Raw genomic sequence first — 24543 nt, forward strand, 5'->3', positions numbered from 1 at the left:
ACTTCTCTCCTGGACTCCTCTCAGTAACTTGTATATTCTTATGCTGAAATGGAGGGTTTTGATGTGGGCAGGTTTGGAACACTAAACTCCTGCTACATAGCGACATGCTGGGGGTTTGGTGGCTCCAAACTTACTGACAGGTTCCCTTCTAAATGCAGCCCGGACTCCTAGAGAAAGCCTGTGAGTCCTGCTTCCCCCGCCCACACAGATTGATTGACAGCTTTTTCTTTGTGATCCTGCTCATAAAATCTGAGGGTGTGACAGACGTTCCTGATGGGGCCGATGCCGGAGCTAATGTATATAACAACTTCCCAACTCTCTCCGGACGGAAGATGTCTGAAGAGAAGGATTTCAACATGCCGTATCCTTTTGTTAATAGATAAGTCACTATCAGAGGAGTCTGGTGGCGGCTTTCTCCCTATTGAAGACACATACACACCCGACCGAGCGTTCATGTATATGGAGGAGGGGAGGAATGATGGTTCACCTGACTGCTACTTAGAGTGTATGGCCGGCTTTAGACTGGTAGTTCACAAAACTGAGACACTAATCAGCCATATTATTAAAACCACCTGCCTAATATTGTGTAGTCACCGCCAAAACAGCTCTGACCCATCGAGGCACGGACTCCACAAGGCCTCTGAAGGTTCCTGTGGTATCTGGCCCCATGAACTTAGCAGAAGATCCTTCAAGTCCTGTAAGTTGTGAGGTGCGGCCTCCATGGATCGGACATCTACTTGGGTAGGCAACTTTAAGCCTGTGGCTTTTAAGGCACAGGGACTTCGACACAGGTAGTGAGGACCTCAGCATTGTAATTTCGGCTCTGATCAGTAAACATAGAAGTGTAGAGAGAAGTGTCTGATATATAGACCGATATACAGAAGTCATGTATTCAGTCACTGTGTGTTTCCTACAGATGGATCCAGTAGGAGAAATCCACCAGAGAGATGTCCCAGTCATCTGTATTCCCAGGACTGTCCAGAGGAAAATCACAATGTCCCAGAGAATCATCAGGTAGATGAAGCTGAGCCCTATACCAGATCTATATAGGGGTGTGGAGCTTTTTGGTCCTGCGGTCATAGATGTGGTCATAGATTTTGGTGGTTTCTTATGTTGATCTGTTAGATTCTTCGCACTCTCTGCTGTATTGTACTGAATTGTTACATATGTGAAATCAGGGGGAAGATCTGACTAATCTTAAAGTGGAGGATGAAGAAGAGCGGGTGAGGGGTGATCAACCGTGTAAGAGTGAAGTGGAGGAGGAAATTCCAGGAGGTGTTACCACAGGTAAGTAATAATTAATTTAGAAAGTGAATTGGGAGGTTTGGTAAGGTGGGGTTCCTCCTTAGTTCTACATTACAGTAACACGTCAGACAATGTGTTATACATAGTCCAGGACCTGAGGGAGCTGTGACTGCACATACGGTCATGCACTAGGCTTAGTATCAGGTTTTGGGGGGCATCAGCTATGGCTGGGCGATTATGATTTAAATCACGATTAATTGAACACGTAACCTCGATTACAGTCAATGAACAATTTTTAGGCCACACCCCCTTTTGCATGCCACGACATTGGATATAGCTCCCCTTAGACTGCTGTATATAATATCTCCCGACACTGCCCCTCACACAGTATAATGCCCCCATAGCTGCCCCCACGCACTATAATATTCTCATACAGCACCAATAGTGCCTAATAAAAATAATAATATATATACTCCCCTAACCCCATTCCAACAACGAGTGGAGGAGATCCCTCTGCTCCTCCGGTCTGTGAGGCTCGGCGCATATTTTCAGATTTCGCTGGACTTCTGTCATATACCGGAGTTTCAGGCATCCTATTGGTCCAAGGTGTCTTCATGCCGCCCATTTAACTTTTTATTTAGACTCAATGCCCACGCGCTAGTGCCCGCCCCAGTGGTATATACACAGATGATGAAGATTATATACAGGGTTGATGGGGGTTATATTCAAGGATGATGGTGGGCTGCTATATAAAGGGATGATGGGGGGTCCCTGTATATTACGGGGGATTCCCCAGTCTCTGATCAGTGATGCTATCAGAGACTGTGGAACCCTCTGCAGTCACCCCTGTTGACATAGAAAAGACCCCAGGGCTATCTGTTCACTATGCCTGCTGTTAGGGTACACTGTGTGATGCCATAGTGACTGTAAAGGATCTGCCAGGCACAGCTTCGGGGTTAACTCCCAGAACTAATCACTCAGCACCTGAGAATACATCCCTGAGACTGACTCCTGCTTCCACCATTCAGGCTGGCAGGCTTAGGAGTGGGAGAGCCTATCGTAACCTGGCCAGACTCAGCTAGCTCCCGCCCTCGGTCTATTTAAGCCTGCCGGACTACTCTTCTGCTTTTCGTTTTGTACCTCGCACACTCCTGGCTTGACTCGGCTCGTTCACCACTCTGGTTGCTCACGGTGTTGCCGTGGGCAACTGCCCCTTTTCCTTGCTTGTGTTCCTTTTGTATGTTTGTCGTGCACTTACTGGGCGCAGGGACCGCCGCCAAGTTGTACCCCGTCGCCTAGGGCGGGTCGTTGCAAGTAGGCAGGGACAGAGTGGCGGGTAGATTAGGGCTCACTTGTCCGTCTCCCTACCCCCTGCCATTACATAATCACAAGCCCATACCTAGTCTACCCCTGGTCCCTGACACCACTATGGATCCCCGTGAGACCCTGGCTCAGCAAATGCAGGGTCTCTCCCTACAGGTCCAGGCCCTGACTCAGAGGGTCAACCAGCCTGATGCTACCCTGGTAGTTCCCCTCACCGCACCTCTTGAACCCCACCTCAAGTTGCCCGACCGGTTCTCAGGGGACCGGCGGGCTTTTCTCTCCTTTCGGGAGAGTTGTAGGCTTTACTTTCGTTTTAAAGCCTCATTCCTCAGGTTCTGAGAGCCAGCGGGTGGGTATAATTATGTCCCGGCTCCAGGAAGGGCCCCAAGAGTGGGCCTTCTCCTTGGCTCCTGACGCCCCTGAACTTTCCTCCGTTGATTGTTTCTTTTCTGCTCTCGGACTTATTTATGACAGGACTGCCTTTGCCGTGAGTCAGCTGGTGACCTTAAGTCAGGGTAAGAGACCTGTTGAGGAGTATTGCTCTGACTTTCGGAAGTGGTGCGTAGCTTCTCGGTGGAATGACCCTGCCTTAAGGTGCCAGTTTAGGTTGGGTCTGTCGAATGCCCTGAAAGACCTGCTAGTTAGCTATCCCTCTTCTGACTCCCTAGACCAGGTTATGGCTTTAGCGGTACGACTTGACCGACGTCTCAGGGAACGACAACGTGAACGTTTGTGTTTTCTCCTCCGACTCCCCCATGATGCCTCCCGAAGCTCCGTTGCTTCGTTCCTCCCCGAAAGATTCAGAGATACCTATGCAACTCGGGGCCTCCGTGTCCCCCCAACAACGTAGAGAATTCCGCAGGAAGAATGGTCTCTGCTTCTACTGTGGGGACGACAAGCATCAAGTGAACAACTGTCCTAAGCGTAAGATTGCAGCCAGAGAACTTCCGCGTCTAAGTGATCATCGGGGAGGTCACTTGGGCGCACAGGTATTTCCCGTAAATATGAAACGTACTAAGATCTTGCTTCCCTTTCAGGTCTCTTTTGGTGGTAGGTCTGCTACCGGCAGTGCCTTCGTGGATTCAGGGTCCTCTACTAATATCATGTCTGTGGAATTTGCTATGTCCCTTGCTATGCCTCTGATTGATTTGCCTAAACCTGTCCCGGTAGTGGGTATCGACTCCACTCCTCTTGCTAATGGTTATTTTACACAGCATACCCCTGTTTTTGAACTCCTTGTTGGCTCCATGCATTTGGAGCAATGCTCTGTACTGTTGATGCAGGGATTATCGTACGATTTGGTTCTAGGTCTTCCCTGGTTGCAGTTGCATAATCCCACGTTTGACTGGAATATTGGGGAGCTAACCAAATGGGGTAATGAATGTTGTACGTCATGTTTTTCTGTTAATTCTATTTCTCCCCCTAAGGAGGCGAATACGCTACCCGAGTTTGTTCAGGACTTCGCTGATGTTTTCTCTAGAGAGGCCTCCGAAGTGTTACCTCCTTATAGAGAATACGATTGCGCTATCGAATTGGTACCAGGAGCTAAGCTCCCTAAGGGTAGGATATTTAATCTTTCTTGTCCCGAACGTGAAGCTATGAGAGTGTATATCCAGGAATCCCTGGCCAAGGATTACATTCGTCCCTCTTCTTCTCCGGTAGGTGCTGGCTTCTTCTTCGTGGGGAAGAAGGATGGTGGTCTTAGGCCATGCATTGACTACCGTAGCCTGAATAAGGTCACGGTAAGGAACCAGTATCCCCTTCCTTTGATTCCTGATCTCTTTAATCAGGTTCAGGGGGCCCAATGGTTTTCTAAATTGGATCTACGGGGGGCGTATAACCTTATTCGCATCAAAGAGGGGGATGAGGGGAAGACTGCGTTTAACACGCCCGAAGGCCATTTCGAATACCTCGTCATGCCCTTTGGGTTGTGTAATGCCCCTGCGGTCTTCCAGAATTTCATAAATGAGATTTTGAGAAATTACCTCGGGATTTTTCTGGTAGTGTACCTTGATGACATACTGGTGTTTTCCAAGGACTGGTCCTCCCACATTGAGCATGTCAGGAAGGTGCTCCAGGTCCTTCGGGAAAACAAACTGTTTGCCAAAACCGAAAAATGTGTGTTTGGGGTACAGGAGATTCCATTTTTGGGTCAAATCCTCACTCCTCATGAATTCCGCATGGACCCCGCCAAGGTTCAGGCTGTGGCGGAATGGGTCCAACCTGCCTCCCTGAAGGCGTGACAGTGTTTTTTGGGGTTCGCTAATTATTACAGGAGATTTATTGCTAACTTCTCGTTCATCGCTAAGCCCCTTACGGACCTCACTCACAAAGGTGCTGATCTCCTCCACTGGCCTCCTGAGGCTGTCCAGGCTATTGAGGTCCTTAAGAAGTGCTTTGTCTCGGCCCCGGTGCTGGTTCAGCCCAACCAAATGGAGCCATTTATCGTGGAAGTTGACGCATCTGAGGTGGGAGTGGGGGCTGTCTTGTCCCAGGGTACCAGGTCCCTCACCCATCTCCGCCCCTGTGCCTACTTCTCCAGGAAGTTCTCGCCAACTGAAAGTAACTATGATATTGGCAACCGCGAACTCTTAGCCATTAAATGGGCATTTGAAGAGTGGCGCCACTTCCTGGAGGGGGCTAGGCACCAGGTAACGGTCCTTACCGACCACAAGAATCTGGTTTTCCTAGAATCTGCCCGGAGGCTAAACCCGAGACAAGCTCGATGGGCGTTATTTTTTACCAGATTAAATTTTTTTGGTTACCTATAGGGCTGGGTCTAAAAATATTAAGGCTGATGCACTGTCGCGTAGCTTCATGGCCAGCTCTCCTTCGGAGGAAGATCCTGCTTGTATTTTGCCTCCAGGTATAATCATTTCCTCGATCGATTCTGATTTAGTCTCTGATATTGCTGCTGATCAAGGTGCAGCTCCCGGGAACCTTCCTTAGAACAAGCTGTTTGTTCCCCTGCAATTCCGGCTAAGGGTACTTAGGGAAAATCATGACTCCACACTATCTGGCCATCCAGGCATCCTGGGTACCAAACACCTCATTACCAGAAATTATTGGTGGCCTGGGTTGCCTAAAGACGTTAAGGCCTACGTCGCCGCTTGTGAGGTTTGTGCTAGGTCCAAGACTCCCAGGTCCCGACCAGCGGGCTTACTGCGTTCGTTGCCCATTCCCCAGAGACCTTGGACACACATCTCCATGGATTTTATCACAGATTTGCCTCCATCCCAAGGCAAGTCGGTGGTGTGGGTGGTGGTGGACCGCTTCAGTAAGATGTGCCACTTTGTGCCCCTCAAGAAACTACCCAACGCTAAAACGTTGGCTACCTTGTTTGTCAAACACATCCTGCGTCTCCATGGGGTCCCTGTCAATATTGTTTCGGACAGAGGGGTACAATTTGTTTCATTGTTTTGGAGAGCCTTCTGTATGAAGTTGGGGATTGATCTGTCCTTCTCCTCTGCCTTCCATCCTGAAACCAATGGCCAAACGGAGAGGACTAATCAATCTCTAGAACAATACTTAAGGTGTTTTGTCTCTGACTGTCAATTTGATTGGGTCTCTTTCATTCCCCTCGCCGAATTTTCCCTTAATAACCGGGTCAGTAACTCGTCAGGGGTCTCTCCTTTTTTTTTTGTAATTTTGGGTTTAATCCACGGTTCTCCTCCGTTTCACCTGGTAGTTCCAACAATCCCGAGGTAGAGGTCGTTCATCAGGAACTGTGCACAGTCTGGGCCCAGGTTCAGAAAAACCTAGAGGTGTCCCAGAGCGTACAAAAAACTCAGGCTGATAAAAAACGTTCTGCTAACCCCCTCTTTATGGTCGGGGATCTGGTGTGGTTGTCGTCTAGGAACTTGCGTCTCAAGGTTCCGTCCAAGAAGTTTGCTCCCCGGTTTATTGGGCCGTATAAGGTCATTGAGGTCCTCAATCCTGTCTCCTTCCGGCTGGAGTTACCCCCGTCTTTTCGGACACACGACGTGTTTCTTGCCTCCCTCCTCAAACGCTGCTCCCCGTCCTTGGCTCCCTCGAGGAGACCTCCTGTTCCCGTCCTCACCCCTGAGGGGGTGGAATTCGAGGTGGCCAGGATTGTGGACAGCAAGATGGTCCAAGGCTCCCTCCAGTACCTGGTCCATTGGAGAGTATATGGGCCCGAGGAGAGGACTTGGGTACCCACCCGGGATGTTCACGCTGGGGTATTGGTCAGGAGGTTCCACCTGCGTTTCCCCAGTAAGCCAGGTCCACTTAGAAAGGGTCCGGTGGCCCCTCATAAAAGGGGGGGGTACTGTAAAGGATCTGCCAGGCACAGCTTCGGGGTTAACTCCCAGAACTAATCACTCAGCACCTGAGAATACATCCCTGAGACTGACTCCTGCTTCCACCATTCAGGCTGGCAGGCTTAGGAGTGGGAGAGCCTATCGTAACCTGGCCAGACTCAGCTAGCTCCCGCCCTCGGTCTATTTAAGCCTGCCCTTCCTTTCCCTCGGTGCTTGTGATTCTTTCCTTGTGGTTTCCCTGCCCAGCTACAGCTCCTGCTATTTTTGATCCTGCTCCATACAGACCCTGGCTTACCGACTACTCTTCTGCTTTTCGTTTTGTACCTCGCACACTCCTGGCTTGACTCGGCTCGTTCACCACTCTGGTTGCTCACGGTGTTGCCGTGGGCAACTGCCCCTTTTCCTTGCTTGTGTTCCTTTTGTATGTTTGTCGTGCACTTACTGGGCGCAGGGACCGCCGCCAAGTTGTACCCCGTCGCCTAGGGCGGGTCGTTGCAAGTAGGCAGGGACAGAGTGGCGGGTAGATTAGGGCTCACTTGTCCGTCTCCCTACCACCTGCCATTACAGTGACACAGTATTATGTATTAGTATTCAGGAGTATTCTAATTATTTTTTGCTTATAAATTAAGTTATCCCGACATGGGATTAAAATAATTAAACAAAAAAAGTCTTTATTTAAAGAGGCTCTGTCACCACATTATAAGTGGCCCATCTTGTACATAATATGATTGGCACTGTAATGTAGATTACAGCAGTGTTTATTTAGAAAAACGATCATTTTTGACGGAGTTATGACCTATATTAGACTTATGCTAATGAGTTTCTTAATGAACAACCGGGCTTTTTTACTTTTTGACCAAGTGGGCATTGTGGAGAGAAGTGCATGACGCTGACCAATCAGCGCCATACACTACTCCCCATTCATTTACATTGCATATAGTGATCTTATTACATCACTATGTGCAGCCACATGAACACACAGTAATGTTACTGCAGTGTCCTGATAGTGAATATACATGACCTCCAGCCAGGACGTGATGTCTATTTAGAATCCTGACATTTCTGTAGCGACATTTCTAAATAAAAAACACTGCTGTAATCTACATTACAGCGCAGATCACATCATGTACAATATAGGCCACTTATAATGTGATGATAGAGCCTCTGTAACATAAAATACATTTTATTGCTTCTACATTACAAAAAAATAAGAAACCTACACATATTGGGTATCTAGACGACCGTAATAACCTGAATAATTAATTTACAGATTTTTTAGCATGAAACGTGAACGGGATAAAAAATAAACAAAACAAAGAATGCTTTTCAACCCCGAAAACTAGCAAAAAAATGAATTAAAAATTCTCCCACATAAAACAAGGCCTCATACGCCTACGAAAATGCGAGGCAAAAAAAATAAAATAGCTGGTCATTAACCCCTTAAGGACTGAGCCTGTTTTGGCCTTAAGGACTCAGCCTATTTTTTCAAATCTGACGTGTCACTTTATGTGGTAATAACTCCGGAATGCTTTTACCTATCCAAGTGATTCTGAGATTGTTTTCTCGTGACACATTGGACTTTATGTTACTGGCAAAATTTGCTCCATACATTAAGTATTTAATTGTGAAAAAACACCAAAATTTAGTGAAAAATTGCAAAAATTAGCATTTTTCTAAATTTATATGTATCTGCTTGTAAGACAGATAGTAATACCACACAAAATTGTTGCTAATTAACATCACCCATATGTCTACTTTAGATTGGCATAGTTTTTTGAACATCCTTTTATTTTTCTATGACATCACAAGGCTTAGAACTTTAGCAGCAATTTCTCACATTTTCAAGAAAATTTCAAAAGGCTATTTTTACAGGGGCCAGTTCAGTTGTGAAGTGGATTTTAGGGCCTTATATATTAGAAACCCTCGATGAGTCACATCATTTTAAAAACTTCACCCCTCAAAGTATTCAAAACAGCATTTAGAAAGTTTCTTAACCCTTTAGATGTTTCATAGGAATTAAGGCAAAGTAGATGTGAAATGTTCAAATTTCTTTTTTTTTTTTGCAGAAATTCATTTTTCATCTATTTTTTTTTTGTAACACAAAGTTTTACCAGAGAAACGCAACTCCATATCTATTGCCCAGATTCTGCATTTTTTAGAAATACCCCACATGTGGCCCTAGTGCACTTATTGACTGAAGCACTGGCCTCAGAAGCAAAGGAGCACCTAGAGGATTTTGGGGCCTCCTTTTTATTAGAAAATATTTTAGGCTCCATGTCGGGTCTGAAAGGCTCTTGCGGCGCCAAAACAGTGGAAATCCCCCAAAAGTGACCCGATTTTGGAAACTATACCCCTTGAGGAAATTATCTAGGGGTATAGTGAGCATTTTGACCCCACAGGTTTTTTGCAGAAATTATTGGAAGTAGGCCGTGAAAATGAAAATCTACATTCTTTCAAAGAAAATGTAGGTTCAGCTAATTTTTTCTAATTTCCACAAGGACTAAAAAGAGAAAATGCACCACTACTTTTGTAAAGCAATTTCTCCCGAGTAAAACAATACCCCGCATGTGGTCATAAAAGGCTGTTTGGACACACGGCAGGGCTTAGAATCGAAAGAGCGCCATTTGGCTTTTGGAGCTCAAATTTAGCAGGAATGGTTTGCGGAGACCACGTCGCATTTGCAAAGCCCCTAAGGGACCAAAACAGTGAAAACACCAAAAAAGTGACTCCATTTAGGAAACTACTCCCCTTGAAGAATCCATCTAGGGGTGTAGTGAGCATTTTGAACCCACAGGGGTTTCATAGATTTTATTAGAATTGGGCAGTGAAAATAAAAAAAATCATGTTTTTCCAATAAGATGTAGCTTTAGCTCAAATTTTTTAATTTTCTCAACAAACAAAGGAATAAAAGAACCCCAACATTTGTAAAGCAACTTCTCTGGAGTACGGCAATACCCCATTTGTGGTCATAAACTGCTGTTTGGGCATACGGCAAGGATCAGAAGAGGAGGAGTGCCATTTGGCTTTTGGAGCACAGATTTTGCTGGATTGGTTTCTTGACACCATGTCACTTTTGCAAAGCTCCTAAGGTACCAGTACAGTGGAAACTCCCAAAAAGTGACTCGATTCACGAAACTACACCCCTTGAGGAATTCATCTAGGGGTGTAGTGAGCATTTTGACCCCACAGGTGTTTCATAGATTTTATTAGAATTGGGCAGTGAAAATAAAAAAAATCCTTTTTCTTCAATAAGACGTAGTTTTAGCTGAAAATGTTTCATATTCTCAACAAATAAATGAAAAAAAGCACCCCAACACACTTGTAAAGCAACTTCTCCTGTGTACGGCAATACCACATATGTGGTCATAAACTGCTGTTTGGGCAGAGGGAAGGAGCGCCATTTGGCTTTTGGAGTGTAGATCTTGCTGGATTGGTTTCTGGGCGCTATGTCGCATTTGCAAAGTCCCTGTGGGACCAAAACATTGGAACCACCCACCAGAAGTGACCCCATTTTGGAAACTACACCCCTCAAGGAATTCACCTAGGGGTGTAGTGAGCATATTAACACCACAGGTGATTAGCAGAAATTGGTGTGCACTCGATTGTTGCAGAGTGAAAATGATTTTTCAATAGATATGCCAATATGTGGCGCCCAGCTTGTGCCACTGGAGACACACACCCCAAAAATTGTTAAAAGGGTTCTCCCGGGTATGGCAATGCCATATATGTGGAAGTAAACTACTGTTCGGGCACACTGTAGGGTTCAGAAGGGAGGTAGCGCCATTTGGCTTTTGGAGCGTGGATTTTGCTTGTAGTAGTTTTGTTTTGAGTCTTACTGGTGTTTCCGTTTATAATGTGGGGGTACATGTAAGGCGGGCGGAGTATATAAGGGGCATAGTCAGGTGGTATAGTGGGGTAAAATAACCCAATAAAATAATCCATAGATGTGTGTTATGCTGTGACACAATCCTTTCTGCACAGGCCGGTGTCTCACTAATAAATGGTCTTTACTCCCCTTTTGGTCCAGACTCAGCACCTTTGAAGTTTGGGGAATTTTGCTAGGAAGTGTTGTCCTGGTATAATATGGGCGCCCTCACTTCCAGCAGATAGGTTTGGGCCCTCCCCTTCCTGGTTCCTTAATTTTAGGTCCTTGATAATTCGGCACTTGAAACAGGCCGGCACAACTGCATATTTTTATTTCCTGGCTTATTGGTGCCTTGACTAATTTTATTTTTTCATAGACGTAGTGGTACGAGGACTGGTTTGTTGTTGGACGAGCTGTAGTTTTTATTGGTACCATTTTGGGGTACATGCGACTTTTTGATCACTTGTTATCCTTTTTTTTTTTGGGAGGCAAGGTGACCAAAAAACAGCAATTCTGGCATATTTTGTTAGTTTTTTTTTATACAGCGTTCACCACGCATTATAAATTACATGTTAGCTTTATTCTGCGGGTCAGTCCGATTCCGGTAATACCTAATTTATAGCACTTTTCATGTTTTACAACTTTTTGCACAATAAAATAACTTTCGTAAAGAGAATCGATTTTTTTCTGTCGCCAAGTTGTGAGAGCCATAACGGTTTTCAATTTTTAGTCGACGGAGCTGTATGAGGGCTTGTTTTTAGCGAGACGAGTTATAGTTTTTATAGGTACCATTTTTAGGTACATGCGACTTTTTGATCACTTTTTATTTCAATTTTTGGAAGACAAAGTGACCAAAAAATAGCAATTATGTCAGTATTTTTTAGTTGTTTTTTTTACGGCGTTCACTGTGCGGAATAAATAACATAATATTTTAGGCTATGTTCACACTGAGTATTTTGGGGGAGGAATATCTGCCTCAAAATTCCGTTTGGAACTTTGAGGCAGATATTCCTCTCCCTGCACGCCGATTTTCGCGGCAATTATCGCGCCGTTTTTCGCCCGCGGCCATTGAGCGCCGCGGGCATAAAACAGCGAGATATACGCTTTCTCCTGCCTCCCATTGAAGTCAATGGGAGGTCGGAGGCGGAAGCGCCCGAAGATAGGGTATGTCGCTTCTTTTTCCCGCGAGGCAGTTTTACTGCTCGCGGGAAAAAGACGCCGACGCCTCCCATTGAAATCAATGGGAGGCGTTCTCGGGCCGTTTCTGCCGAGTTTTGCGACGCGGTTTCCGCGTCAAAAAACTCGGCAAAATACCCCGTGTGAACATAGCCTTATAGTTCAGGTCGTTACGTTCGCAGCGATACTAAATATGTATGGCTTTATTATTTTTTTCAATAATAAATGACTTGATAAGGGAAAAAGGGCGATTGTGTTTTGTGTTATTATTTGAAACTTTTATTGTATTTTTTACAACTTTTATTTTTACTTTTTTTACACTTTTCTTTAGTCCCACTAGGGGACTTGAAGGTTCAACTGTTTGTTTGATGTTCTAATACATTGCACTACCTATGTAGTGCAATGTATTAGAACTGTCAGTTGTTCACTGACAGCAAGCCGATCAGGCTCCGCCTCTGGGCGGGGCCTAATCGGCTAACGTAATGGCAGATTAGGAAGCCATTGTTAGGCATCCTGTTGCCATAGTAGCAGTCGCCAGGCTTGCCATCGCATGGCAAGGCTGCTGATTTCATACAAACCACTTTGATGCAGCGATTGCATTGAATCGCTGCATTGAAGGGGTTAATGGCAGGAATCGGAGCTAGCTCCGGTTCCTGCCGATAGATCGGGGTGTCCGCTGTAACATACAGCGGACACCCACTGCTGATGACGCCGGCTCAAGTTCTGAGCCGGAAGCTTGAGAAGGCGCCATCTTGCCGATGGTACTGGAAGCCTCCTGGGCCCCACCGACGATGGGGCATAGGAGGATTCCGTTACTGGCGGACCGGGAGGTAAGTATTAGCCCTCCGATCGCCTTTGCAGCCACCGGCAACCCAGCGATCACGTTGCTGGGGCACCGGTGGCTATAAACTCCTCACATGCTGCGATCTCTATTGAACGCAGCATCTGAGGGGTTAATCGGTCGGATCGGAGGCTAGCTCCGGTCCTGGCCGATACCTCCGGGTGCAAGCTGTAACATACAGCTGTCACCCGGTGGTGATGTCGCTGGCTCAGCTCCTGAGCCAGCTCCATCTCCTTCACGTACAGTTACGTGGAGATGCGCGAAAAGACCATCTCCCATCACGTAACTGTACGTGAAATGGCGCGAAGGGGTTAAAGGTCCCATGTAATAATGCCGGTTATGTCTTCGATATGTCTTAACCCCTTTCTGCCGCAACCATTTTTCAGTTTTTTATTTTCGTTTTTTCCTCCTCACCCGGCCATAACTTTTTTCGTTTTCTGCCGATACAGCCATATGAGGGCTTTTAGTCTTTAGTCTGTGGGTCAATACAATTACAGTGATAATAAATGTATATATTTTTTTTTTATATATATATATATATATATATATATATATATATATATATTTGACTACTTTAAAAAACAAAATCTGAGTATTTTGAAGACTTTATTTCACTGTGTTTGACTTCTTTTTAGTAGTCTCCCTAGGGCATTTGCCGATCGTTTTCAAAATATACTGTATATTTATGTATTTCAGTTTACTGTGTTTTTTACCGCCTACTATTTGAGCTCTGCCAAAGAGCAGAAAGATGGTAGACGTTATTAGGCCCCTAGGCTGCCATGACAACCATCGGCATCGTGGGTGGAGGGGCGAAGTGTTTGTTGAAGGGGGCCCTATCCCCCTCTTTCTAACTGCTTAGATTTCTCTATTGAATGTGGCATCAAAGGGTTAAATGAGTGGGATCGGACTCCTCTCCGATCCCACTCGTTGCAATGAAGTGTGGGCTGTAATATGCAGCGGACACATGCAGCGAATTGCACAAAAACATGGCCTTTAAATATCTTTGTAGTCTTGGGGTGTATAGAGACATTGCAGTTAAGTTGTGGATGAAACCGCACCAAAAATAAATACAAAATGCATTAAAAAATACGTATGCGTTTTTACTGCAATTTGCTGCGATTTTTCTTTGGAAGTCACAATTGAGAGCGGCATCTACGGGGTTAAACGGGCGTAATCAAAGTGAGTATTGCACAACCGACACCCGCTGAGTATAGAACGCGCTCATCCCGTAAGCTCGCTCCATACCTACCTTTAACGCTAGTCACATACATGGGTTTATATGTAATTTTTATTTTGTTTTTTTAGCTTTTTATTTTTATGGCCTTTCCATCAGAAAAGACAATTGGAGAACTTTTATTATTTTATTTTTATTACACTCTACTTTTCCTCTAACTGGTGCTGCACAGACTGGTAGATCAGACCTGTTAGGGTGAGTTCACACGTAGCGTAAATAATACGGATTTCGTTGCGGAAAATCGACAGCATAATATAGTAGCAGCAAAGTGGGTGAGATCTGAACAAATCTCCACACACTGCGTCAATGATGAGCGGGAAAAAACCCTCAGAAAATGACCTTCGTTTATTTAGTCCGCAGCATGTCAATTGTATTCGCGTAATCGATGCTTATTTGTTGCGTGTTTTCCGCATTGAATTCAAGGAGGAGGTAAAACCCACAACAAATAGCAGATGTGTCATTTTTTTGCGGCGGCTAAGCAGAAAAAAATGAATTCTTAAAGGACCAGTGTCACGAAAAAAAAAAATTTTAGATCAATTTGTGTGTTTTGTATTTTCATTTTTTTAATTTTTTCACTTTTTCTTCCCTATGGGGGCTGCCATTTTTTTTTCCATTTCTGTATGTGTCAATTAACGACACATACAGACATGGAATACGGCACATACAGTCCCATAGTGAATGCGAATGGGGCCCGTTCCATCCACTATGCTGTACGCCGTCCGTGTGGGAACGGCGCATGCGCCGCTCACACACCGTTCAAGTTGAACTGTGCGACGTCCGGCGCCATTTTCCTGTGGACCGGAAGTCGCGGCCGGACAGTAAGATTACTACTTCCGGTCGCGGCTTCCGGACTTGTGCACTTGGAGCGGCGGTACCGGACGGGCCGGAGGGAGCGGCGGCGGCAGGAGCAGGTAGGTTATTTCTATGTATGTTCGTGTTTTAGAGTGTGTTTTCTACTGTATGTTAACCTACTACACTGTGTGTTAGCTCAAAAAATGGCGACACACAGTGTAGGAGGTTTGACCGTTCAATCCCCTCGTTTCTCCCGGCACTAGCCAGGATAAAGGAGGGGGGGTTCTGAGAGCTCACTAGAGCGAGTGAGTTTTCTCAAATTTTGCAGCATAAAGCAATGTGGTTGCTTTACCACATGCAATGCTGCAATTTTGGGAATTGCTCCATCTAGTGACCAGCGCTGGGAAATATTATAAATTTGAATCTAATTTATAATATTTCCTGACTCGTGAAAAAAATAAAAAAATTAGAACAATGTCTAATCACCTATACACTAACTGTTTAACTAAAAAAAAATATATATATTTTTCTAGCGTCACATTACCTTTAACCAGAAGTCTGTTTCTTTGTCCAGGCCGGCCTCCTGGGATGACGATTCAAGCCATGTGACCGCTGCAGCTAATCACAGGCTGCAGCGGTCCTATGGAATGAAACTTTATCCCAGAGCTGCGGGATGTTTTGCCAGGGTAAGAATAAGTTTTTTGTGGGTTTTTTTCAGTTTTCCGCAGCGCACATTTGGTGCGGTTTTTCTGTCTTTAATTCCCTGTGGCGCACAGGGCGGATACACTGTGTGCTTTTCCGCAGCGTGTCCGCCCTGTGTGAACATACCTTTGTAGTGACCATTGTCACTGATTGGGCTGTGCTGGGATCAGTTAGACCCAGAAGCAGCCTCCTCCTACTATCATCTCGGCAATCATGTGACCAGTCACATAACCACCGGGACCAATAGAGGCAGCGACCTCTATTCTATACACAGCACTGATTGAGCTATATATACGTGAGTACAGATAAGACAGAAGTTGTAAAAAACACTTTTGTCTTCTCTCCATGGTTTCTGGTAGTCCCTGACATCCAGCTGCCCAATCGCTCTGGCAGCAAGCTTAATAAATATATACACACAGTGGGCAGTTCTCAACCGGTTAAGCATCATTTTAGGAGTCAATTGAAATTAAAAACACATACATTTTGGTGATTGCCTTTATACTTTGTAATTTATTTGGTTCAACTATTACAAATCCCCTAATAATAACAGCTGAGAAGAAACATCCTCATTATAGTTCTATATTTTAAGGGGTTTTCCAGGGACACTAAATTTTTCGGGCTGGGCAGGGCACGAGCACTGAGGAATAGCATGAACACGAAGAAAATGGGGCGGGCATTGAGACGTAAGCAAAGAATTGAACGGGGCGCACATTAAGAAGTCTGTGGACCAATAGGATGCCTCAAAGCTGGGACATCTGATGTATACCTGGGTTTGAGGCATCCTATTGGTGCACAGCCTCCTCAATGCCAGCCCCATTCATTCTTTGCTTATGTCTCAATGCCAGCACCATTTACTTGGCATTCATGTTATTTCTCAGTGTTCGCCCCGATGGTATCTACAGTGATGATGAGGATTACATATATACAGGGATGATGGGGATTACACATATACAGGAACGATGGGGATTGTAGAAGCGATCTGAGGTGTGGTCACGTGATTCTGTGACCGTGCGAAGAGAAAGCTGGTGGGTGGGATAAAAAACTAACGGGGAATGAAGAACTAGTGGGGAGGGTGAATAGACAAATTGAAAGGGGAATAATAATTACTTAAAAAAAAGCTCTGTGTTGTTACGAGAGGAGACATAGGCTGCTGGTAAGAGTTATATGTCACCCTAGTGCTGGATTTTCCGCTACACCGCTCCTTACTGCTGTATAATATCCTCAATGCTGCTGCAGCTTCTAAGGATGTGCTACAGAGAGATAGTGGACCAGGATGATTCTCTGCTCTGTGTGTGCAGTGTATAGAAGACATGATAGTAGTTGGGCTCCATCCACTACATCAGGGAAAACTGAGAATTAAAGATAGAGCCTGCAGAGGGAAAACTGCTAATAGAATGCCATATACAAATCATATAATGCCAGAAATATGACAGATTATTCTGAGAAGTTGTCCAAAAATTCTGTACGCTTTAAGGGTCTTTAAGACTACATTCACATGAGCGTATCAGATCACTCGTGTGAAAAACGCGTGTGAATCTGGTCCGTTATGCATCAGTGTGCTTTGCGAGGGACATGCGTTATACTCGCACTCGCAAAGCACATCCGTTTTTAAAAATATATATTTTCAATTGAATTAATGTGTAAATCAAGCACAGCACACGGATGTGCATCCATGTGCTGTGCGTGATTTTCACGCACCCATTGACTTCAATGGGCCAGAGGTGAAAAACGCACCAATATAGGACATGCAGTGAGTATTATGCAACGGACACACGCTGCGTGAAAACTCCTGCATGTGTAAATGGCCCCATTGAAATCAATGGGTCAGTGTGCTGTGCGTGATTTTCACGCACAGCACACAAACTAGTTTTACGCTCGTTTGAATGAGCCCTAAGAAGTTTTCATAGTGGGTTTAAAGATGTTTTTGTTTTTTTGTTTTTATATTGGATTCTAAAAAAAACAGATCCATGATTATTAGGAAGCAACTATTTTAACCAGTTTAAATATAAAGATTCAGCAGGTAAAGTAATGGGTTAGGTGCCATTAACAAGTGTCTGGGCACCTCCACTGTATATTTATATCAAGGCAAACTTCATAAATACTTAGAAAACTTGAAGAAAAAGAAGCCATTACGCCACAGGTATAATAAGAAATTACAAATTTTATTGGGACATACAGTGAAGGAAATAAGTATTTGATCCCTTGCTGATTTTGTAAGTTTGCCCACTGTCAAAGTCATGAACAGTCTAGAATTTTTAGGCTAGGTTAATTTTACCAGTGAGAGATAGATTATATAAAAAAAAATAAAAAAAATCACATTGTCAAAATTATATATATTTATTTGCATTGTGCACAGAGAAATAAGTATTTGATCCCTTTGGCAAACAAGACTTAATACTTGGTGGCAAAACCCTTGTTGGCACGCACAGCAGTCAGACATTTTTAGTAGTTGATGATGAGGTTTGCACACATGTTAGATGGAATTTTGGCCCACTCCTCTTTGCAGATCATCTGTAAATCATTAAGATTTCGAGGCTGTCGCTTGGCAACTCGGATCTTCAGCTCCCTCCATAAGTTTTCGATGGGATTAAGGTCTGGAGACTGGCTAGGCCACTCCATGACCTTAATGTGCTTCTTTTTGAGCCACTCCTTTGTTGCCTTGGCTGTATGTTTCGGGTCATTGTCGTGCTGGAAGACCCAGCCACGAGCCATTTTTAATGTCCTGGTGGAGGGAAGGAGGTTGTCACTCAGGATTTGACAGTGCATGGCTCCATCCATTTCCCATTGATGCGGTGAAGTAGTCCTGTGCCCTTAGCAGAGAAACACCCCCAAAACATAATGTTTCCACCTCCATGCTTGACAGTGGGTACGGTGTTCTTTGGGTCATAGGCAGCATTTCTCTTCCTCCAAAAACGGCGAGTTGAGTTAATGCCAAAGAGCTCAATTTTAGTCTCATCTGACCACAGCACCTTCTCCCAATCACTCTCAGAATCATCCAGATGTTCATTTGCAAACTTCAGACGGGCCTGTACATGTGCCTTCTTGAGCAGGGGGACCTTGCGGGCACTGCAGGATTTTAATCCATTATGGCGTAATGTGTTACCAATGGTTTTCTTGGTGACTGTGGTCCCAGCTGCCTTGAGATCATTAACAAGTTCCTCCCGTGTAGTTTTCGGCTGAGCTTTCACCTTCCTCAGGATCAAGGATACCCCACGAGGTGAGATTTTGCATGGAGCCCCAGATCGATGTCGATTGACAGTCATTTTGTATGTCTTCCATTTTCTTACTATTGCACCAACAGTTGTCTCCTTCTCACGCAGTGTCTTAACTTATGGTTTTGTAGCCCATTCCAGCCTTGTGCAGGTCTATGATCTTGTCCCTGACATCCTTAGAAAGTTCTTTGGTCTTGCCCATGTTGTAGAGGTTAGAGTCAGACTGATTAATTGAGTCTGTGGACAGGAGTCTTTTATACAGGTGACCATTTAAGACAGCTGTCTTTAATGCAGGCACCAAGTTGATTTGGAGCGTGTAACTGGTCTGGAGGAGGCTGAACTCTTAATGGTTGGTAGGGGATCAAATACTTATTTCTCTGTGCACAATGCAAATAAATATATATAATTTTGACAATGTGATTTTCTTATGTTTTTTTTATATATAATCTATCTCTCACTGGTAAAATTAACCTAGCCTAAAAATTCTAGACTGTTCATGACTTTGACAGTGGGCAAACGTACAAAATCAGCAAGGGATCAAATACTTATTTCCTCCACTGTACAACACAAAATAACATGTATATAAAATTTAAGGGGATCTAAAAAAGAGCAGTGTGGATGGCTTCACTTGAAATAAGCTCTAAGATATCCTACAGCACAGAGTTCCTAGGCACTGGTGTGCATAACAATGACCAAATACTAAAGGAATAACTTCATGGTATGTGATAGACATAAAGACAGCCTATCAGTAATTATACAAGTGCAGATAAAGGGAAACATGGAGTACATCATAAGTTCATAGGTGCCCAAAATCAGACAGTTGCATAGCAGAAAATGCCATGATAAGAGATAGGTGAAAGAGAAGAGGTCAAAGTCAGGTCAACAGGCCAAAAGGAAGGTGTCCGGTGTCTAAAGCATGTATAGATCCAAAGGATTTTCTTTTAAACACACGTGGTTGTTATGGTACGCTTACCCATCGAGATGGATGTGTAGGTGGCCCCACACTGCGGCCCGAACTAGTAACGCCCCGACGCGCGTTTTGCCAATCTGGCTTCCTCAGGGGATAGTGTATTGTGACATGGCATTGTACAGCTTTATATATAGATGGATAGGTGGTGACAAAGTATATACAGGTGTGTGTTGTCTCCAGTTCCGGTCTACGGCGCATGCGCGGGAGTCCGGATTGAGCCGCGAGATCCCCGCTGTCTGTCGTCACGCCCGTACCGCGCATGCGCACCCCCAAGGACGCGTGTCCATGGAGACAAAGCAGGCGCTGCACGAGCGTGGAGACGAGAGAGAGCCAGGCACGGCTCCCAGACTCATCTGCGCATGCGCAACCCTGGGACGTGTAGGTGTTCAAAATAAGTATAACATAAAGGTCCGTTCTTGTGTCAAATTGTGAGTACGAGACTGATGAGTGTTCTATTACGTCCCCTGTCTAGGAAAATAAAGAGAAAGAAAAGAAAAAAAGAGAGAAAGAAAAACAAGAGAGGAGACAAAAAGGGGGGGGGGGACCAGGAAGAACCAGAAGAAAGAAGAACAGCGAAATGAAGGATAGTAATGTAAGTAAAAGTGCTGAGTAAAAAGTGACAAAGTAAAGATAATTAACAACAAATGAGATTATAACATATGTAGAATATATAATACATGGGTATTGTATTTAAGATCCAGAAATTATAGTAATAAACTGTGCATATATCAAGTATACAAGGTTACCAACCAAGAAAAAAATATAAATATATGTAAAGTGATTATCAAAAAAACTATACGAAACACATGTGGATAGGAAGATCATGATAAACATGAATCAAAGACGTAGGCAGATGAAAATACTGGCGATAAGTGACATACAAAAAGAATACATTAAAAGGTAAATAATGAATGAATATTACATTCATAAAAACGTGATGGAGAAGGAAAAATGATAGGTTACATCTCATTATGTGACAAGTAAAAGACCATTTGTAAAAAACGGACACAAAAGTAGCAGATCTAATAGGTTTCATCTCGTCCAAGGGGTTAGTCATTACATATGGAATATGTTTCAAAGATGTATTCAAAGGACAACAGATTAGGATCACCCAGCCACCTAAATATAACAATGCGACAACAGACAGGTGTTAGTAACAGCTAAAAACACTAAAAATTAAAAGGAATATTCATAAAAGAGAGAATTGACTCAATATATAAGGCAAATGTTCTAACATAGTATAGTGCCTTATATATTGAGTCAATTCTCTCTTTTATGAATATTCCCTTTAATTTTTAGTGTTTTTAGCTGTTACTAACGCCTGTCTTTTGTCGCATTGTTATATTTAGGTGGCTGGGTGATCCTAATCTGTTGTCCTTTGAATACATCTTTGAAACATATTCCATATGTAATGACTAACCCCTTGGACGAGATGAAACCTATTAGATCTGCTACTTTTGTGTCCGTTTTTTCCATTTTTTACAAATGGTCTTTTACTTGTCACATAATGAGATGTAACCTATCATTTTTCCTTCTCCATCACGTTTTTATGAATGTAATATTCATTCATTATTTACCTTTTAATGTATTCTTTTTGTATGTCACTTATCGCCAGTATTTTCATCTGCCTGCGTCTTTGATTCATGTTTATCATGATCTTCCTATCCACATGTGTTTCGTATAGTTTTTTTGATAATCACTTTACATATATTTATATTTTTATTTTTTTCTTGGTTGGTAACCTTGTATACTTGATATATGCACAGTCTATTACTATAATTTCTGGATCTTAAATACAATACCCATGTATTATATATTCTACATTTTTTACTCTTTACATATGTTATAATCTCATTTGTTGTTAATTATCTTTACTTTGTCACTTTTTACTCAGCACTTTTACTTACTTTACTATCCTTTATTCCGCTGTTCTTCTTTCTTCTGGTTCTTCCTGGTTCTCCCCCCCCTTTTTTTTCTCCTCTCTTGTTTTTCTTTCTCTCTTTTTTTCTTTTCTTTCTCTTTTTATTTTCCTGGACAGCTGGATGTAATATAACACTCATCAGTCTCGTACTCACAATTTGACACAAGAACGGACCTTTATGTTATACTTATTTTGAACACCTACACATCCCGGGGTTGCGCATGCGCAGATGAGTCTGGGAGCCGTGCCCGGCTCTCTGTCGTCTCCACGCTCGTGCAGCGCCTGCTTCGTCTCCATGGACACGCGTCCTTGGGAGCGCCCATGCGCGGTACGGGCGTGACGACAGACAGCGGGGATCTCGCGGCTCAATCCGGACTCCCGCGCATGCGCCGTAGACCGGAACTGGAGACAACACACACCTGTATATACTTTGTCACCACCTATCCATCTATATATAAAGCTGTACAATGCCATGTCACAATACACTATCCCCTGAGGAAGCCAGATTGGCGAAACGCGCGTCGGGGCGTTACTAGTTCGGGCCGCAGTGTGGGGCCACCTACACATCCATCTTGATGGGTAAGCTTGCCATAACAACCACGTGGGTTTAAAAGCAGATCCTTTTGATCTATACATGCTTTAGACACCGGACACCTTCCTTTTGGCCTGTTGACCTGACTTTGACCTCTTCTCTTTCACCTATCTCTTATGGCATTTTCTGCTATGCAACTGTCTGATTTTGGGCACCTATGAACTTATACCTATATGATGTACTCCATGTTTCCCTTTATCTGCACTTGCATAATTACTGATAGGTTGTCTTTATGTCTATCACATACCATGAAGTTATTCCTTTAGTATTTGGTCATTGTTATGCACACCAGTGCCTAGGAACTCTTTGCTGTAGGATATCTTAGAGCTTATTTCATGTGAAGCCATCCACACTGCTCTTTTTTAGATCCCCTTAAATTTTATATACATGTTATTTTGTGTTGTATGTCCCAATAAAATTTGTAATGTCGTATTTTAACCAGTTGCGGTCTGCCCATAGTCTATAAACGTCCTAGTTGTCCACACCTATCTCTGCAGTGTTTACCCCTCTATCACTCTTCCACTTCATCATAGTTAACTATATCAATTATTTTATTACACAATATCGTATATTCTGAGAAAAGCAAGACTAAATAAATATAGGTTGTCAGAGGAATAGAACAATTTACTATTAAATGGTCACATGGCTAAAACATGAATGGGGTCACTTCACTAGGTCCAACTTATTAGTACTTGATAGGACCCTCTTTCCCCTTAGAACAGCCTGAATTATTAGTGGAATGATATAACAATGTACCGGAAACCTTTATTACAGAGTCTGATTGATAACTTCACGCTGTCTATTCAACTGCATCCTAAAGATGTTCTATAAAATTGAGATCCGGTGACTGTGCAGCCATTAGGATATACAGACCTCATTATCACGTCCGTGAATTCAGCCTGAGATGTGTTCTTTGTCTCATGACACATTTTGTTAAATGTAGACTGTGGCCAATATTAGATTGTCAATAACCTTATTAAGTTAAGATTGTGTATGTCTTATTAGTATTTAAAGGGCCAAATGTGTTGGTAGAGAACAGGCTTCATTCCTAGACAAGGTTCTGCTTTTCAAAAAAAATGTTTTTTATCAAGTCAAGCTTTATGTAATAAAAGTGGAGGACTGGGTGTAATCCTGAATCCTGGACTTTGTCATGGATTTATTCAAAAGTGCTATACAAAGCGTTGTAAGGCTGGAATCATACATATCATTTTTGAGCTGAAGCCAGGAGTGGATTCAAAAGGCATGGCTTAAACTTCTTGCTTGATCCACTTCTGACTTTGGCTCAAAACACTGCATGTGTGTTTCCAGCCTAATATGAATGTTATACATTTGTCAACTTTTCTATTTTGAAACAAAATAACAAAACACATTTTTAATCCTAACAGAATATCCCAGTAAGAACTCTGAGGGAAACTTCAGGTTATTGCTAAATTATAAAGTAAAAGATGAAGATATCATCCAGCACTCTTCAGTAGAAAATCACAGTAAAGGCCTATCCTATAATTTCACTAATCATGAGGAACATTCTCCTGAGCAATCACAGATTTTTACCACAAGTACAGCTCAGAAAGGGGCTAAAAGGTTTGAATGTGGTAAACACTTCACAAAAATCTCAGGTCTTTTTACAATGAAAAGAATTCACACAGAGCAGAAGCCGTATCCATGTTCATTATGTGAGAAATGTTTTGCCGATAAATCACATTTTGTTAAACATGAGAGAATTCACACAGGGGAGAAGCCATATTTATGTTTAGAATGTGGAAAATGTTTTGCACGAAAATCAAATCTTGTTACACATGAGAGAATTCACACAGGAGAGAAGCCATATTCATGTTCAGAATGTAGGAAATGTTTTGCACGAAAATCAAATCTTGTTACACATGAGAGAATTCACACAGGAGAGAAGCCATATTCATGTTCGGAATGTGGGAAATGTTTTACAGAACAATCAAGTCTTTTTAAACATGAGAGAATTCACACAGGAGAGAAGCCATATTTCTGTTCAGAATGTGGGAAATGTTTTACAGATAAATCAAGTCTTGTTAAACATGAGAGAATTCACACGGGAGAGAAGCCATATTCATGTTCAGAATGTGGGAAATGTTTTACAGAAAAATCAAGTCTTGTTATCCATGAGAGAATTCACACAGGAGAGAAGCCATATTCATGTTCAGAATGTAGTAAATGTTTCACAGCTAAATCAAGTCTTATTGTACATAAGAGAAGTCACACAAGTGAGAAATTCTATTCGTGTTCTGAATGTAGGAAATTTTTTACTACTAAAGGCAAACTTAGGTCTCATCAGAGTAACCATACAGGGGAGAAGTCATTTTGATGTTCTGTATGTGGAAGATGTTTTACAAAGGAATTAAAGTTTGGAACTTCTCAGA

General features: G+C 43.3%; 1 protein-coding gene across 1 annotated transcript; it reads left to right on the forward strand.

The window, feature by feature from the left end:
- Positions 1-667: 667 nt before the first annotated feature.
- LOC142699232 (uncharacterized) lies at positions 668-24538 on the forward strand. Its single transcript, XM_075848031.1, has 3 exons — positions 668-697; positions 1179-1287; positions 23539-24538. The coding sequence occupies exons 1-3, from the start codon at positions 668-670 to the stop codon at positions 24486-24488; spliced, it is 1089 nt and encodes a 362-aa protein (XP_075704146.1). The 3' UTR covers positions 24489-24538.
- Positions 24539-24543: the final 5 nt, after the last annotated feature.

This window comes from Rhinoderma darwinii, chromosome 1 (assembly GCF_050947455.1).
Source record: "Rhinoderma darwinii isolate aRhiDar2 chromosome 1, aRhiDar2.hap1, whole genome shotgun sequence".
Lineage (NCBI taxonomy): Eukaryota > Metazoa > Chordata > Amphibia > Anura > Rhinodermatidae > Rhinoderma > Rhinoderma darwinii.

Excerpts from the sequence above, each read along its gene's own strand:
- LOC142699232 (XM_075848031.1), top strand. The coding sequence starts at position 668 with ATGAACTTAGCAGAAGATCCTTCAAGTCCT. Across the intron at positions 698-1,178 it reads CAGAAGATCCTTCAAGTCCT|GGGGAAGATCTGACTAATCT; the intron begins GTAAGTTGTGAG and ends ATGTGAAATCAG. Across the intron at positions 1,288-23,538 it reads TCCAGGAGGTGTTACCACAG|AATATCCCAGTAAGAACTCT; the intron begins GTAAGTAATAAT and ends TAATCCTAACAG.